Raw genomic sequence first — 15345 nt, 5'->3', positions numbered from 1 at the left:
ATAACGGAGGGACATTGGTAAATACTTTTACATAGTTTTTAGTTTTCTCAACAGTATATTGTATAACAAATTCTGTTATGATAGTCAATGCTTCATAGAAAAGCAATGAAACAAAATTTTGAATATCTTTAGTGAAGCTGTTTGCTATTTTCCTATGCATTGGTCGTCAGGTGAATCGTAGAGTCTCATCATCATATGCATCAATTTTGGTCATAAAAGCGTCACGAGATAATGAAAGTTTCCGAGAAGAGAAACAAAAGAAGAAAAGACCATCACCACCCAAATTTCTCCAGATGCAACTCGACACCCGCTCTGTTGTCCACGATAGCATCAGCCGTGGCATTTTGAACGGCTGACATTAGTGTCTTTGGCCCACAGCCCATGACTAGCACACGCTTGTCCGATGGCGTGCTTTCTATACTCTCCTTGATCAGAGAAGTAACGTCTGGCCTCCCGAAAAAAATAACGTTGTCACCTAAGGATGGATGGGCCGTGATAGATGTGGGTGACGAGGTGCCATCTTGCTCGAGGTCAGGCGATTGCCTAGCTGTTGTAGCAGTGCTGGCCTGAGTAACTATCTCTTTCTCTGGGTCAGGATCGACGAAATTGCTGTTAAAAGACGTATTGGAAGATGTGGAAGGTTGTCGTTGGGGGACACTTTCGGTTGATGGCGCGCGTGTTACATAGATTTTCGTGAAGACGCGGTGATCTTGGTGTAGAGTTTCGAGATGTTGGGCAAACCAAGAGAGGTACTCTGCAACCATGTTAGTCACTTAACGCCCAATTTATTTCACGCAAAACCTACCTTGGTTCCTAATTATCCAGATGAACTCAATTACGACCTCTGCATCCCTATCCAGCTTCTTGAGCATATCAAGAGCCGCACCAACTGTAAAGCTAGCACCACTGCCTCCAGCCACGAGTATAACCTTGTCGTACCCCCTTATATCAGGCAAAGTACCGTAAGGACCTTCAACTGATGCCTTTAGCTTGATCCCGGGGTTTCGAAGCGCACGATCATGTAACTTTTGGGTGAATCCATCATACGCTGCGACGACAAACTCTAGAGGATTGACTGCAACCATAGTGAACGGGTGAGTCTCGAGGGCGCGCACAGCAGGAACCCAAAGGAAGCCGTGTTTTCCGGATGTAGACCCCAGAGGAGCTTTTGCGAGCGTTACACGAGTCCCGCCATTGGGAAGAGGCGTGAGTGTGACAGTATTGTTCACGCCGTTGGCGACCAGGCGCCCAAAGCGAACAATACGCCCGACGGTCCAGATCCCGGCAGAAGCGCAGACGATATACAGGACTTTCTTGTCGGGTTCTGGCTGGTGGAGACCAGCCATTATGATGGCGAGAATCCAGAAGCTCACATGGATGTAGTAGAATAACTCGTACCACCAGGCCCGAAGGACAGCGCCCGCGAACGAAAGTGCGATAAACGAGCTCAGCGCAACCATACCAAAGATTTCTTCCTTTTCAAGCAAACGTTCGAGAAAGTTTTGGGCCCCGAATACGGCAGTGTAAGTGCTTGCGTGTACCATGGCAAATAGGAGGGTGGTATAACCAGCAATGCGATGGAGAACGTTAAGGCGCTCGTAAGATGAGGCTATTAGAATAAAGACTGGCGAGTTCTTGAGAGAAAGGAGAACGACAATGAGCAAGTTGCCAATGACCATCCTGTAATGAAATGTTAGTAAAATAGAATAGCGCACAATCGGATACGCACCACCCAGTACGAGAAGCCACATTGGAAAGGAATGGCATGTTCTTATTGTCCAAGTATGTAAAAGTGACGACGGCATTTATGATGAGGTACCCGAGAATAACAAACGTATATCCTCCCGATGGCAATCCTGGGATGTTTCCAAGGCTTGATGCTCTCATGTGTCTGTCTAATAGTTAATCTTTGACAATCTGCGAGAGAATAGAGCAAGCTCTTACCTAAGGACCGCCGTGGTGATGCCTGGTTTGCGCGAAGCACCTGTCTCGACACATAGTCTCCTAAGAAGAAGAAATATGCAGATAGTGAAATAAAAGCTAGCCATGGCCCCGGCAAAGAAAGTCATGGCATCGTAGTTCATTTGCTGACGACGAGCAAGCTTGGCGAGAAACGCCGGATCTGAATGGGAAGCGCGGCTCACCATGATGCGATTGCAATGCGAGAGAAGTTCAGAAATGAACCAGACAAGGCCTTCCGATGATGAAAAAGAAGAGAGCGGGGGTATGCTAGACTGGAAGAATTGCCGTTGACTTGATCCTGTACCAAGTGGCACAAGAAGAAATGAGTGTGAAGAAAGATATCAAGGAGTGTATTGGTGTATCAGAGAAACAACTTCCGAAGTAGCACGGTAATGACCGAGTGTGGTGGCGTGGTAGCTCTTTAGGAAAAGAGTAAGTTTGGTGGTTCTTTTATCTACTCATTTAATAATCCAAGGCCGTTTCCGAATCCTGAGCCAATGGTTCTTGCCGTAGAGGGTGAGGGTAGAAGCTTAAAAACTCATAAATGTTGTCGAGAACAAACATGCAGATAACCTCCGGGTGTTTTGAGACAAGCTGGCGGAGAACGTGAAGACTTCCAATTGAGCACTATATATGCAGCTGAAAGGATTTGCACCCTCACTCGGTCACTGCATTACAAGAGCTGCCGACAAAAAAAACATACGTGATGGCAGCAAAAGATGACGTGGGTGGTCATGTGTCAAAAGGATCTGATAACTAACATGAATCGTAATTTGGCGAACGCTTTGAATCGGTGGATGGCATCTGAATAGAGAAACATCATTGCTAAAGTGAATCGTCGCATGTAAGGGCAGAACGGAATAGACTGTCGCCTTTCAAAAGGCATTCACGGCCCAGTTTTCTATCAGCATGGTGAGGTGCTCAAGTGTTTGAGGCTGAGACCGTACTTCCATCTCAACGACTGTCCTGAGGTGACATCAGACTGTAGTTACATATGAAAGCTGTTCATAAAATAGTTTAAAATGGACGAGTACGTTTTCGAACGGCTTAAAGGCTCTGATAGGAATAAAGTTGCTGATATACCAGTCAAGTCTTTTGATTGATAGACTATTGGGACACTCACCTATGTTGGCTAAGCAGATGCGGAAGTGAGCAAAGTGTTTCCAAGATTTGTTCCCTGCCTCAGCAAAGCATCTTGCCCTGAATAATTAAACCCATCGGGCGTACTCAGACTGTTACAACAGACAAGGGGAGATGCAGGTACCGTGACCGCATCTGCATGAATGTATGCACGAAGGAGCCACGTGAGGTTTACATGACTGGAAGGCTTTGACATTGGTCGCCACTTATTCCCCTGGACGCACTCTTGTCAGAGCTTGAGAAGTAATATAGCAGAGTTCCAAAACAAACTTGCCGACTACCAAAGCTGAACATATCCATTTGCTCGGCGGCATCGTTATCATACGCTTGCGAGACTCAAGCCATAGAGATCGGTGATTAAGCTGTCGTGTCACCTCAATAGTAGTTAGAGTTCAATGTAAGCACTGATAAACTCAATAACAACTCTGAGTTAAAAGCCTTCCACGTACAAACGCACTTTGCACTGAAACATTTGAATCAGAGTCTATGAAAAACAAACAGTAGGCAATGCCAAGCCCGTACTTCTTCCAAAGTCCTGGGTTGGCCTCGAGAGACTCGAGAAAAGAGTGTGCTATCTTTTCTCTCGGTTTATCTTTACACACCTCATGTCGCTGTTTGTCCCGTCGCTTTACTGACCAACCAAAGACACCGATAATGCTTTGATTTTATCTTGTAACGTGGCTGTTGTGTACCATCGGCTTCTACCCCAGATGTGACAGCACCATGTCGTACATAAATGTTTCGTCAAGCTGACAGATGTGTCGTATTTGTAGACGATATTACACGACACCGGGCGTGAAACTCCCCTTGATTACAACACGGCGCGGGCTATCGATTATCGTAAGGCATCCCGTTTCAGGGTAGTCGGCATTGTGCATAGCGCAGATTGTTGTACAAACAGATTGCAACACGTAGCGACCCGGCCACAATTTATCACGGCCATCGCGCTGCAATGGTAAGAACGATTGTACAGAGTTCTGTCTTTTCCGGCAGCGCGAGTAGTCACGCTCCTTGTCGTGTTACTACGGCTAACATTCCACTCTGACGAAGCAGCATACAGCTCCGAAAGCTGTCTGGCGATTAGAGTCTATCGTTTGTATGTTTAGTTTCTCGACTGCTGCTTTTCCATATGTAGGAATCGCTGTAAAAAGATATCAGAGTTTGTTTTGCTTGGCAAGATGAGAAACCCCGATGGTTGCACTCTGGCCCCTAATATGAACTGTGATACTCGGTATCCAAACTACATTGACGTTTTATATCAATCTGCCTGTTCGGGTTTCTTGTCATCATGCAACCGAATCTCTAAGAAATTGACATTTTCATTCCACCGTTGGCACAAATGACGCTACCAGTCGTCCATCCACTCTCTTCCGAACATAGCATGTCAATTGTGCCGGCGATCTCAGAAGTAAACCCTGGTCTTCGTCCACCCATTGACTCACGTACTATCCGATCAAAACGCTCAGCGTCGGATCCCGCTTTGTTCAAGATATCTGCTTCACCGTCATATTGAGCTAATGGGGCTACATCAACATAAGGCTGGTTGATGTCCCAGAAAGTTTGTCCTGCGGCCGCGTACATATCGCCCCAGGCCGGACCAGGATTGACAGCGTTGACGGTAGCACGAGTAGCCAACTCACGGCTCCAGGTCCGTGTCATGGCTTCCAAAGCTGCTTTGCTCCCAGCATAGACCGATTGACCCTGGTACCCGATAGACGAAGAAACACTAGAAACGTTTACGATACGCCCACTGCAGTCGGTGGGAAGATGCGGGGCAACTGCTTGAGTTAAGAGGAGGGGAGCCAAAACGTTGACGTTGTAGACGCGGTGGAACTCGAGTTCCTTGATAGCCCCTTGCTTAGTATCGTTCATGTGCTGATTAGAAGAGACGCCGGCATTGTTGATCAGAATATCGATCTGGAAGGGCTTGCTTGAGCTATATGAAGCATGGAACGACCGTGCAGCATCAATAACCTTAGGTGCAGCCTCAGAAGGACTGCCTAAGTCGGCCTGTACTGAAGAGCATTGGATGCTGTGCAAAGACGAGAGCTCACTGCAGAGCTTCCTGGTCGGCCCTGTTGATGAGTCGGAAGTGTAGACGAGAAGAAGATTGCAACCTTTGGTAGCCAATCTTACAGCAACTGCTGCGCCAATGCCTTGAACACAATTAGAGGTCGTGATGCAAGAACATATACTAGTAGAGGCGAATACAAACCTCGTGAACCTCCAGTAACTATTCCAAGTTTTGAGTCATAGGGTCGATGATTAGCCATGATGAGAAGGCCCGAGATGTTCAAGATTTGTGGTAATTGATGAATTGATGAAGAAATTGATAAAGGAGAAGGCACTCGATATGTTAACTTGACAGGGGAAGTTACGTTTGGGGGAAGAGTACCCCACTAACTGATCTAGAGGTATCATGGATGGTGGGGGCAGGTGACGCCCACTCGATTCCAGCAGAAGGCATGAACAAGTTTGCAGCTCTGAAGAGAAAAGCTCCTTCCCTGAGCACACAAACGTTCTTGGCTGGTTGGGTCACCAAGGTCCAACATCTCTCATGAATAGACAAGACCCCATAGTTCCTACCACTTTCATTGAGTTACTCTTGACATACGAGCCTTTCTGTTGACAAGAACATCATGAGTAGCTCTTGCTTGTGCCTTACCCCTCGGGGAATCGATGCGGGGTAACGCCAAACGCTGAGGAGTTGTCACCCGGTATTAGATAGAGCCTTATGAGGTGGCTCTCTATGGCCCAGCTTCTACAGATTCATCCCCACGACAAGGGTCCTAGCCAATTAGAGACTCAATCGAATGGGACTAACAAGCTGCTCACCAGACAGCTGAACAAGCTTCTCCACTAAACCTTTCTCGTTCCATACAACTTACATGCTTAGTTACCCAGTGTTCCTGTTGAAAGCTTCGACCGCTACTCTGGTGTGCTTCCTGCTGTCTTGTTTAGGCAATTCCGACCACTTCACGATGGAGACGTGCCAGATCATCTCGCGGAACAAGCAGGCATGGTTGTCGTGTCGATACTAGCGGAACTCCCCAAAATGGAAGATTGATCCTCTATCGATGGATCGTGGTGTTTCCATGCTACTAATTAACACAAATATATAGATAAGCAGTTAAGGGCGAAAGGCTCCAGGGCGGAGCCAGTGGGGAGAAGTTGATGAGAGGTCTGTCTGTTCATCCTGGGTATAAAATTCATGAATTGAGCCATTTTGAGCTCCTATTCAAGCGTCCTTCTCTCTTTCATAATTCTGATACCACGTTTTCACCATTATTTCCTCAGTTCCACGAACGACTCTTCATCATGTCTGATCTTCACCCTCTCAACAGAGGTAACTTCGTCCACGATAACAACCGCTTAGTCGATGGCGGTTCTATCCTCAAGCGTTTCTCTCTCTCAGGCAAGACCGCAATTATCACTGGCGCTGCTGCCGGTATTGGCTTCTCTATTGCTGAAGCATATGCCGAGACTGGTGCCAATATTGCTATTTGGTACCGTACCAGCAACAAGGCTCAGGAGCGTGCCGAAGAGCTCTCCAACAAGTACAATGTCACTGGTAGTTACACTTCTGGAATCAAGTTGTAGTTTGTTTCCTTACTGACCGAAAATCTCCAGTCAAGGCGTATCAGGTTGATATGCGAGACGCCGAAGCCGTTGAACAGGCCGTCGACCAATCAGTCAAAGACCTCAACGGTCGGCTAGATATCTTTGTTGCCAATGCTGGTATTCCCTGGACCAAAGGCCCTATGGTAGATGGCCCCATTGACCACTATCGCGATGTTGTCCAGACCAACCTAGATGGCACCTACTACTGTGCAAAGTCCGCAGCGAAGCACTGGCGTCGTCAGAAGCTTGAGGGTACTGACCTCAACGGCCAACCTCTAAGCAACTACACATCAGGCAGTTTCATTGCCACCGCTTCCATGAGCGGAGGTATCGTGAATATTCCACAACTTCAGGCTGCTTATAATGCCGCCAAGGCAGGAGTTATTCATCTCATCAAGAGTTTGGCTGTTGAATGGGCTCGGTTTGCTCGAGCCAACGCCATCTCTCCTGGTTACATCATCACTGAGATCTCCAACTTTGTCAACCAGGAGACCAAAGACATGTGGAAGGATAAGATTCCCGTAGGGTACGTTTGTTGTTTCTGTTGTGTTGTTCGCAGTACTAACCAAATAATAGTCGCGAAGGCGAGCCTCATGAGCTTCAAGGTGCATATCTATTCCTGGCATCAGACGCTTCCACGTATGCCACTGGTGCCAATTTTGTTATCGATGGTGGTTACAGCGCTCCTTAGATTGAATAATGAGAAATTAAAATGGCATAGATACATTATACATAACATGAAAGCTTTAATTATGTAATGACATACGTACATGTTAACCAAAACGACTAGGACAATACGGGAACTGAAGAGAAGCAAACGAATCCCCAAAACTTGACACTTGTATACGACCATACCTCCACCCTGATTTTTAGCCCAACGTCTTTTCCCGATTTCTTCTTTCCTGATCTTTAGCCCGATATACCTTCTCAGAACGCAGAGTCTCACCAACGTTACCTATGCTTTGTCTATTTTCCAGAGGACACGGGAGAGTGAACCCCTGGTAGACGAAAGCCAGCGGACTTCATACCTGAAGCGTTCCTAACTTGACTTCTGATGTCGGTTCTCCGAGTCCTCCCCACTTGGAGTTTGTCGGCAAAAATAAAGCGCATCTTTTTCGTGTGCGACTCGGCAGCTTGTTCTTGGGCGATTTGCAAGATTTGATCAGCAAGGCGATCAAGTTGAAAAAAGGCCCCTTCTATGGGATATTGCTGGAAGACATCGCGTGCAGATTGGATGCTCTCTTGAGCCGCTTTCAGATCTTCTTCTGCATCGTTGGTCACGATTGTCCTGATGTCGTGAAGGATATGAATCGAGGCCTCGATTAGGATATTGACGCTGGGATCCATCGTTTCGAAATCCTTATGACAGAACTTTGCCCATCCTTCAATATCTTCAAGGAGAGCGTTGGCCATTCTATTAGCTCCCTCTCGAATAGCCAGCTGGATGTAGTTGCGGGTACGGAAGAAGCAAACCAGGTTGAGATAGTTGATCCGATCCCTGAGGCCCATCTTCCTGTCGATACTGGAGGCAGAGTCGTTCTTTCCAATGGCCAAGATCAATTTATCAGCCGTCTTGAATTGTGCAGTTTCCACCTCTCTTAGGCGATTCCGGTAGAGATTTCTCTCTTGCCTGGGACTTCCGAATTGCTTTTCGAATACTCTCTCCTTCCTGTTAACTATTCCGTTGAGCTTTTCAATGTCTCCCGTCTGCGTTTGAACTTGGACTCTGAGGTTCTGAATCTCTTCGAGGGCTTCTTTGAGTTTATCCCCATCCTGTAGGGAAGTGTTTGCTGAAGAGCTGGCCTTGTCCTTGTCCTTGTCCTTGTCTTTGCCTTTGCTATTGTCTGCCAACATTTTTTGAAGACCCGAGTTTTGCTGTTTGAGCCTCTTGATCTCTTCTTCCATCTGAATCGAGTTGAACGACGACACCATCGAAGTGTTTGAAGAATATTGGCTGTGCTCTGGAGTATCTATTCCAGACAGTTTGGAGGAAAACATTCCGTGGAGCTTGAGCTTTAGTCTCTCAATTTCCTGATCTTTTTGCTCGAGCTTTGTGGTCTGTTCGGCTATAGTCTCGCGGAGTTGACCGACCTCATTTTCCTCTGTCGAGTTGGTCAATACAATTTCTTCATTTGCCTATGCATTACAGATTTCCACTTACTGTCCCTGAGTTCCTCTCCTTTCTGCTCAATCAAGCCCAGCAGACCTATACCATTACGATTGTCAGTCTGCTCTAGAGCTTTTGCCACAGGTAGCCACTTTCGATCGTACATACTGTCCAATTCCGCCCAGTTCAGGGATGCCTTGTTGATGAGGGTTTTGATCTCTGGTCTTGCGTTCTGGTCGTCCTGTGAGAGCTTATCGTATACATTCTTAGTAGCCATCCACGTTGCCGCGTGCGCCCTCAGCTTTCTGTGGACTTCATCGTGAAACGCCGTCATCTCTTTTAATTCTTCCTTGGCATCTTGGAATTCCTCCACGCTTTTTTTGAGAAGCGTTCCCGAAACGTCGCTTTCAGCTTTGGCCTTTGCCAGATTAGCCTCTAAAGTCGCGATATTCTGCTTGCTGTTATGGGCTTCCTCAACAGACTCTTTGAGAGATGTCTTTGTTTGGTCCAATTCGAATTGCAAGTCGCGTTGTTGTTTGGCCATTTCGAGGTTCAATCGGTTTATCATTTTCATCAGTTGGTTGGCGTGTTCAACAGGGACGTCTAGCTTGTTTCGACACCACTCTGTCAAGGCGGCGACCATGCCGTTGTTTGTTGTGAACTGATGGATGATCTCATTTTCCAATTCGTCCGACATTTCCACATCTTGATCCTTTAGGCCTTGCAACTGCTTCGTGGCCTTCTCCAGAGGAGGAGTGGCGGGCCGCAAGTGGACTGATAGGGAATCAAGCTCCCCTGTCTCGGGGTTTGTGATTGATTTTCTGAACGCCTGAAATACCTCACCAAACTCTTGGTCAGAGATCGTAGGGTTGTGGGCGTATATGTGTTGGCGATCTGGGTTTCCTTCCGCGGGTTCGACGTGACTCTCCCCCCACCATTGATGGTCATGCTCGAGGCGAGCCTTACGATTAGCTTCGTATCCTTCCATGGTTTGTGGATTCTGCGCTGGCTAGACCTATTTTTCTGAATTGCCAGCCTGAGGGTTGAGTGATCAACTGCAAGGGAAGAAAGAATCGAGACCGGTTATTGTGTACTGGATGCTGAGCGTTTGAGGATATTCTGCACAGTCTGAGAATTCTAGCAAGACCAAGAGTTTCTTGAACAGGAACACTGCTCAGACATGGGCAGACTTTGTATACACCAACGTTGCGTTATTTCCACAAGTCGAGTCAGCTACTGTGAACAAAGAACCCTCGGTTCGAGGACAGACCACCCTCCATTGTAAATCTAGACTATTTGGTTCTTTGACGTGGGCTGTTCATAAAGGCCGATTTCTTTCAACTGGGGGCAATTGAGTTCAAGTATGAAAGAGCTTCTTTAAGAAAACCAGCAATGAATCATGTATGCAGGTATATGTATAAGTTGATGGTTGATGGTTGATGGTTGATGGTTGATGGTTGATGGTTGATAGTTGAAGCTTCGCTCTTCCTGTACAGAGCTTTTCCCGCCACTTTTCTGAATGATGCTGAACCACAGAGTCTGGCATTCCCGGACTATACGTTACAGTTAAACCTCTTTGTTGAGTTTGAAATGATAACTGGCCGGATCTTGTGAGGCTGGATCAATTCAAGTCTCGTCCTTTGTCTATCGCCCTTAGCCGGCAACTCTGTGGAAGCAAACAACCAACACATGATGTGGTCCGTGTCGCACATTATCACATTCATTAAGGTCAAAGGAACAAAGAACCCAAAATCTTACAGCGGCTATTCTTAGAAGATTACATGAGTGTACTCGATATCAAGGCATACCAACTACTTCTTTGTTCACAGTAACAAAAGTTACCAGATTCTAGTTGCATCTCTGTCTCTCATTAAGGGATCATCAGTTCTTTGTGCAAGACATAGTACCTTGAGTTGTTCTTTAAGCTTTAAATCCGCCGAGACACGATAGAATCCAAATTTCCAAATTATTAATCACTATTTACTTTATTATGTAGCTTCAAAAGGCATTCCAGGCTGGTGTCCTGGCCACTCTCTCCTCCAATCCTTCCCTATTAGGGCGATCACTACTTTCTACATGTACAGAAAACTCAGTAGTCAATTTGATACCCCTTTCGTTCTCAAACATGTCAACATCAACCTCTGAATCAGCGTTTGATGCCTTTCTCTTCCCTTTGGGGTCTCTTGCTTCGCCGTGAATCAGCACTTTTGAATTCGCCGTCATCAGATCTCGTTGCCAAATATCATCTTGTGGTTCCCAAGCGCTACTCTTAGAAAGCTTTCTCATGTTGTAATGATTGTAGTTTCTGGGGTTGCTGCCTGGGTCTACCAGTGGTTCCAGAGCAAGCAAGCAACTGCACCAGAGTCCGACGTGTACTTCCACAGGAAACCAAGCTTGTGTGCGAAGCATCTTATAGGTTCTGCATTCATGTTAGCATCACTTTTAGGGTTGTTAAAAGTGGTAAAACTGACGTATCGACGCTCAAATCAGTTGTCATCAGCATTGCGACTCTGACAAACGTGGAAACTATAACGAATACACCGAGGATAAGTATAAGCAGCCGCTTAACTGTCTTCGCACGTGTTCTTTGAGTCGTGGATACCGCCTTGATCGTGAGGCCCATTATGAAAATGTTGATAATCGTGGTCGCGATAGAGTGCGCCTGTCTCATACGGCCAAGAGTAAAGTTGGAGACACATTGTCTGTCTGGTTTTCCGGCATTAAAGACATCGCTGTCAACAGTTCAGTAGGGTTATTTATTAGTTGGATATGGAAAACTCACGCTGGAGGACTGCATGAGAAGACAAGGAAAAGAAGGGAAGTCGCGGAGACGATGATGGTTGCCATAGACGCACCATAAATGAATGTCATGAAAGATCCTGTTCGTGTTTCTCGTCAGTAGGTAAGTTAAAGTAGCAGATGAGGGAATCTTCTTACTAGCTCTGTAGATACGAGGAAGACAAAGTACGATCGAAAGTCTTACAAAACAACCCGATGATATGAAAAGCATTTTATCAACAGGCATTAACTAGAAACGTCGAGTGTCAGCCATTTGATCTGTCTGGGAAAAAATACCATGTGAGTACATACTGAAAACATCTCAGCCAATGCGGCTTTGTGCACTTTATCCATATGAGTCCCGACACCCTTGGTCACTAGAATGACTTCTACGCATGACAATGCGGTGACATTGCCCTGGAGTATGCCATCGTCAGTGGAAGCTGTCCAGTTGCCAGTGTTGCAAGTTGGAATATAAGCAACTAAACTCACCCAAGCCAGAAGAGCAAACAAATCATCCCACCCCAGACCCCTGACGACTATGCCTCTTACGTATAGTCGCACAATCACCAAGACACTTGTGATGACTATAAGCGCGATGTTGAGATCCGAAATGACATGGCCGTCGCTGTCGCTGGAGTCGACCTTTACTCTTGCCAACAGCGTCATTCCCTCGCTCTCATCCATTCTCTCTCCCTTCCCTACGCTATCGATTCCGTCGCAGTCGTCGTGATGGTGATAGTGGTGGTGATGGATATAGCCCGCGCCTTTTCGTCGTCGTCGCACTCGGAATACCGGCCTCTTCCGAGCTTACGGTTGATAATATCCGAGATTCGTGCAAATGCGCAAGACATTGGTGATCTGTCTCGAAAGTCACAGTATTTTTGACATAAGAGGGCTGTTAGGTCCTTCATACATGGGACGAGTCAACGGAGAAAGGAGTGAAACGCTCATATCGGGGGGCATGGTCCTTTCTTTAGAGGAGACGGCAAGCCATGGCGTAGGCTTTTAGACGAATCTGGACTTTGTTGCGTTGCTTAACGTACGAGTAGGAACCTATCAGACCATGACAATTGTCTTTTAACCAGATAGTTGCCAAGAGCAGATCTAACTTTGGAGCCGGGCACGTTGGTGGAAGTCCTGGAAGGCTTGCCTGGCCGGACATGGCTAAGCGTGGTCGATCTATAAAGACTCTATTCAAATGGGAATCAGACTAACTTTGGTTCATCGTCCATGGGAATATCTTCTGTGGTAAAGGTCGATATTCAATATTCAATGCGAGGACAGAGATCTCCAGCAACAGTCGAAGGATCTGCAGTATCGGGGTAGAAACGTAAAGTAATAGGCGAGGATATCTGAAACATGGAGTCACAATACAATCAAGTCCATCATTTCTTCTTCTCGTGAGTTTACTCCATCAAGTCGCCTCAAGCCGGCTTTGAGAATAGCAACGGGCGATATGTCACATTGAGTGACAACTCACCATCTAAGACAAGACCATATCCGGTCGATCTAGTTAGCTAGTCCTTGTTTTCGTCCCGTTCCTGGTGAAGACATGCTAAACTAGCGTCCACAAATGCTTTTGTGCCTTGCATTGGTTGACATGTCCCGAAGTTAGATCCCCTCTCATTCCATTCAATGAAATCCGCCCGTTGAGTAGACTATCTTGGCGTGACAAATCGGAGTTTAGCAGTGGTTCCCAGGACATGATTCGTTGTGACCTTATCTATTAAGGTTCTGTGGCAGATACATTGACATAAGTGTCAGGAGGTTGCCAATAAATACACGAATCAAGAATTCCGGGGATCTTTTCATCTCAAGAGCCAAACAACTAAAGCTGTGATAGCTGACAATAAAATGGAGCTAGAGAGGCCGGAAACATGGGGCCCAAATCTAGGCGCGAGTTTGTTCGAGAACATTCACAGGAGCAGAACGGGGTCTGCCGAAACCTAGATGGGACAAGGCATGTCTTACTTAGTTGGTAAATTCACATTAATCAGAACTAAGGCCTATATGTAGATACACAATATCTAAACAATTCGAAAGTACCCTGCAATTAATATTGACCCAAGTCCAAATCTCTATTGGTATAGAAACCAACTCATGCTCGTGGTAATAAGATAGTATCAGAGACACCACTTGCTGTCTTTCCTCCCGCAACAATAAATGAGCGAACACCCCCCTTGGTATAATATATGACAGTGAGTAAACCAACCAGCAGTACTCCCCGTGGCTACAAATACTGCTCCTGTTAAAGAAATCATAAATCCTCACCTCAAAACTTCAATTCTTAGATAACCTCATCACCACAATTCTCCATCAGGCACCAAATCCTTAGGTGTTATACCCCTCTGTTCTGCTCGGCAACTATTTCGTGATGCTCGGACAGCCGAAAGATTTAAAGGTAGGGGTGGTCCTTTGCGAGGGGCACCGGGTTCCCTAGGATTTCGGGGGCTTGGTGGTTTTGGTGTAGGCTTGGGATGCGCAGGGAGCCCCATAGAGCCCTCGGGCAGCTCAGGTGGTCCAGAGTTCCTCTGATGTTTTGGACTAGTCGGCGAGACTTGCTTGCGGATGTCGGGATCGTATAAGTGGTGGACAGGGTGGCCGCTGGGTGACTGCACAGGATCAGGTCGGCTTTGGCGTTTGAGACTTTTAGGTGATGTTGGATCCCAAGCCTCAGCGAATGCATTCCCGGGATGGATGATGGTTAAGAGACCTGCGGCTAACAATGGCAACACTCCCCCGACAACCATAAAGGCAGCTTGGTTCTGAAACACATCTCCTGGAATACCGTCTGCAAGCTCCACAAGCCGGTAGAAGGAATAGACAATCAGAAGGGCAGACGCCATCTCCATTGCTAGATCCGTATTAGTCAAGAACATGACGGTATGGCAGGGTCTCCTTACCCATGAGGAACTTCTTGAACTGTGATGACGAGTAAATCTGTGAATGTCGGGCATCGAGGGTTCCTCGTCGAGTACTTAAGCTGAGTGTGAACCAAAAGTGCAACCCGGTGCATGCTACCAAGGATAAAGCTTGTATAGCTAAGCCTGTGGCAGCAATCGCTGCTCCCTGTTTGCGCTGATTGGATTTAGTAAATGAAGGTCACACGCTCTCGTATTTGGGCAACATACGCTAAAACTCTTCGTCTCGTACGCCATGAATATGACGCCGACAAGCTCGAATATGATAGTGACAGCAGCGAGTCCCCAGAAGATCAGACCAGCCACCAACGGTCTAAATGGACAGATTGGCCTTCCATAAATGCAAAGGATATGAGGAAGGACAATAAATATGGCGAGGCTCATTAGCGATGGGCCCAGAATTGTCCCAAACAAAACAAGAAAGAAATGTCCCTGGTCATCCCGTTTTGAGTGAAGTAGAATCCGGCCGATAAATCCCAACACTTCGAGGAGGAGCCCGGCTGTGAGTATGATAGAGAATAGATAGGTTTTAGATCGAATTCCGAAGTAGATTGTAGCAATAGAAAGCAGAGCAAAGACGGTGAGTAACACGGCGTTACCACCTACGCTCGGGTTGTAAGTGTAGAAGCCATTAGAGGCCGGACAGGTCGATCCACAATCGCCTGGCATTGTCGAGTGTCGACCAACAAGTTTGGCTAATGGTCATGGCAGGCTGACATCTGGGTCAGAAATAAAAAGACTCGGAGAATAAGACGGGATGGCTTGGCCCCCTACATATAGACAGACCAGATTCTGCCATCTGCCTACCGGCCT

General features: G+C 46.7%; 6 protein-coding genes across 6 annotated transcripts; 1 reads left to right on the top strand and 5 right to left on the bottom strand.

The window, feature by feature from the left end:
• Window positions 1–272: 272 nt before the first annotated feature.
• FGSG_10027 (uncharacterized protein) lies at window positions 273–2147 on the bottom strand (the record flags this gene model as incomplete). The annotated part of the gene is made up of 4 exons (XM_011320649.1): window positions 273–754; window positions 806–1680; window positions 1730–1891; window positions 1945–2147. The coding sequence occupies 4 exons, from the start codon at window positions 2145–2147 to the stop codon at window positions 273–275; spliced, it is 1722 nt and encodes a 573-aa protein (XP_011318951.1).
• Window positions 2148–4404: 2257 nt separating this feature from the next.
• On the bottom strand, window positions 4405–5375 carry FGSG_10026 (uncharacterized protein; the record flags this gene model as incomplete). Its single annotated transcript, XM_011320648.1, has 2 exons — window positions 4405–5258; window positions 5318–5375. The coding sequence occupies 2 exons, from the start codon at window positions 5373–5375 to the stop codon at window positions 4405–4407; spliced, it is 912 nt and encodes a 303-aa protein (XP_011318950.1).
• A 1045-nt stretch (window positions 5376–6420) lies between these two features.
• FGSG_10025 (sorbose reductase SOU1) lies at window positions 6421–7414 on the top strand (the record flags this gene model as incomplete). Its single annotated transcript, XM_011320647.1, has 3 exons — window positions 6421–6673; window positions 6733–7249; window positions 7300–7414. The coding sequence occupies 3 exons, from the start codon at window positions 6421–6423 to the stop codon at window positions 7412–7414; spliced, it is 885 nt and encodes a 294-aa protein (XP_011318949.1).
• A 275-nt stretch (window positions 7415–7689) lies between these two features.
• Window positions 7690–9107, bottom strand: FGSG_10024 (uncharacterized protein; the record flags this gene model as incomplete). Its single annotated transcript, XM_011320646.1, has 3 exons — window positions 7690–8825; window positions 8885–8929; window positions 8999–9107. The coding sequence occupies 3 exons, from the start codon at window positions 9105–9107 to the stop codon at window positions 7690–7692; spliced, it is 1290 nt and encodes a 429-aa protein (XP_011318948.1).
• Window positions 9108–11697: 2590 nt separating this feature from the next.
• On the bottom strand, window positions 11698–12295 carry FGSG_10023 (uncharacterized protein; the record flags this gene model as incomplete). The annotated part of the gene is made up of 4 exons (XM_011320645.1): window positions 11698–11709; window positions 11814–11858; window positions 11921–12025; window positions 12101–12295. The coding sequence occupies 4 exons, from the start codon at window positions 12293–12295 to the stop codon at window positions 11698–11700; spliced, it is 357 nt and encodes a 118-aa protein (XP_011318947.1).
• A 1287-nt stretch (window positions 12296–13582) lies between these two features.
• Window positions 13583–15323, bottom strand: FGSG_10022 (uncharacterized protein). The gene is made up of 3 exons (XM_011320644.1): window positions 14743–15323; window positions 14515–14689; window positions 13583–14465 (listed from the first exon to the last, which is right to left on the bottom strand). The coding sequence occupies exons 1-3, from the start codon at window positions 15199–15201 to the stop codon at window positions 13912–13914; spliced, it is 1188 nt and encodes a 395-aa protein (XP_011318946.1). The 5' UTR covers window positions 15202–15323; the 3' UTR covers window positions 13583–13911.
• Window positions 15324–15345: the final 22 nt, after the last annotated feature.

Source organism: Fusarium graminearum, chromosome 1, assembly GCF_000240135.3.
Source record: "Fusarium graminearum PH-1 chromosome 1, whole genome shotgun sequence".
NCBI lineage: Eukaryota > Fungi > Ascomycota > Sordariomycetes > Hypocreales > Nectriaceae > Fusarium > Fusarium graminearum.
This window is presented reverse-complemented; position numbering and strand designations above follow the sequence as displayed.

What these genes read in the sequence shown, in the direction of transcription:
- FGSG_10022 (XM_011320644.1), bottom strand. Translation starts at nt 15,201, where the DNA reads ATGCCAGGCGATTGTGGATCGACCTGTCCGGCCTCTAATGGCTTCTAC. An exon ending in ACGAGACGAAGAGTTTTAGC is followed by an intron (nt 14,690 to 14,742) that starts GTATGTTGCCCA and finishes AAATCCAATCAG; the next exon opens with CGCAAACAGGGAGCAGCGAT. An exon ending in GTTCAAGAAGTTCCTCATGG is followed by an intron (nt 14,466 to 14,514) that starts GTAAGGAGACCC and finishes ATACGGATCTAG; the next exon opens with CAATGGAGATGGCGTCTGCC.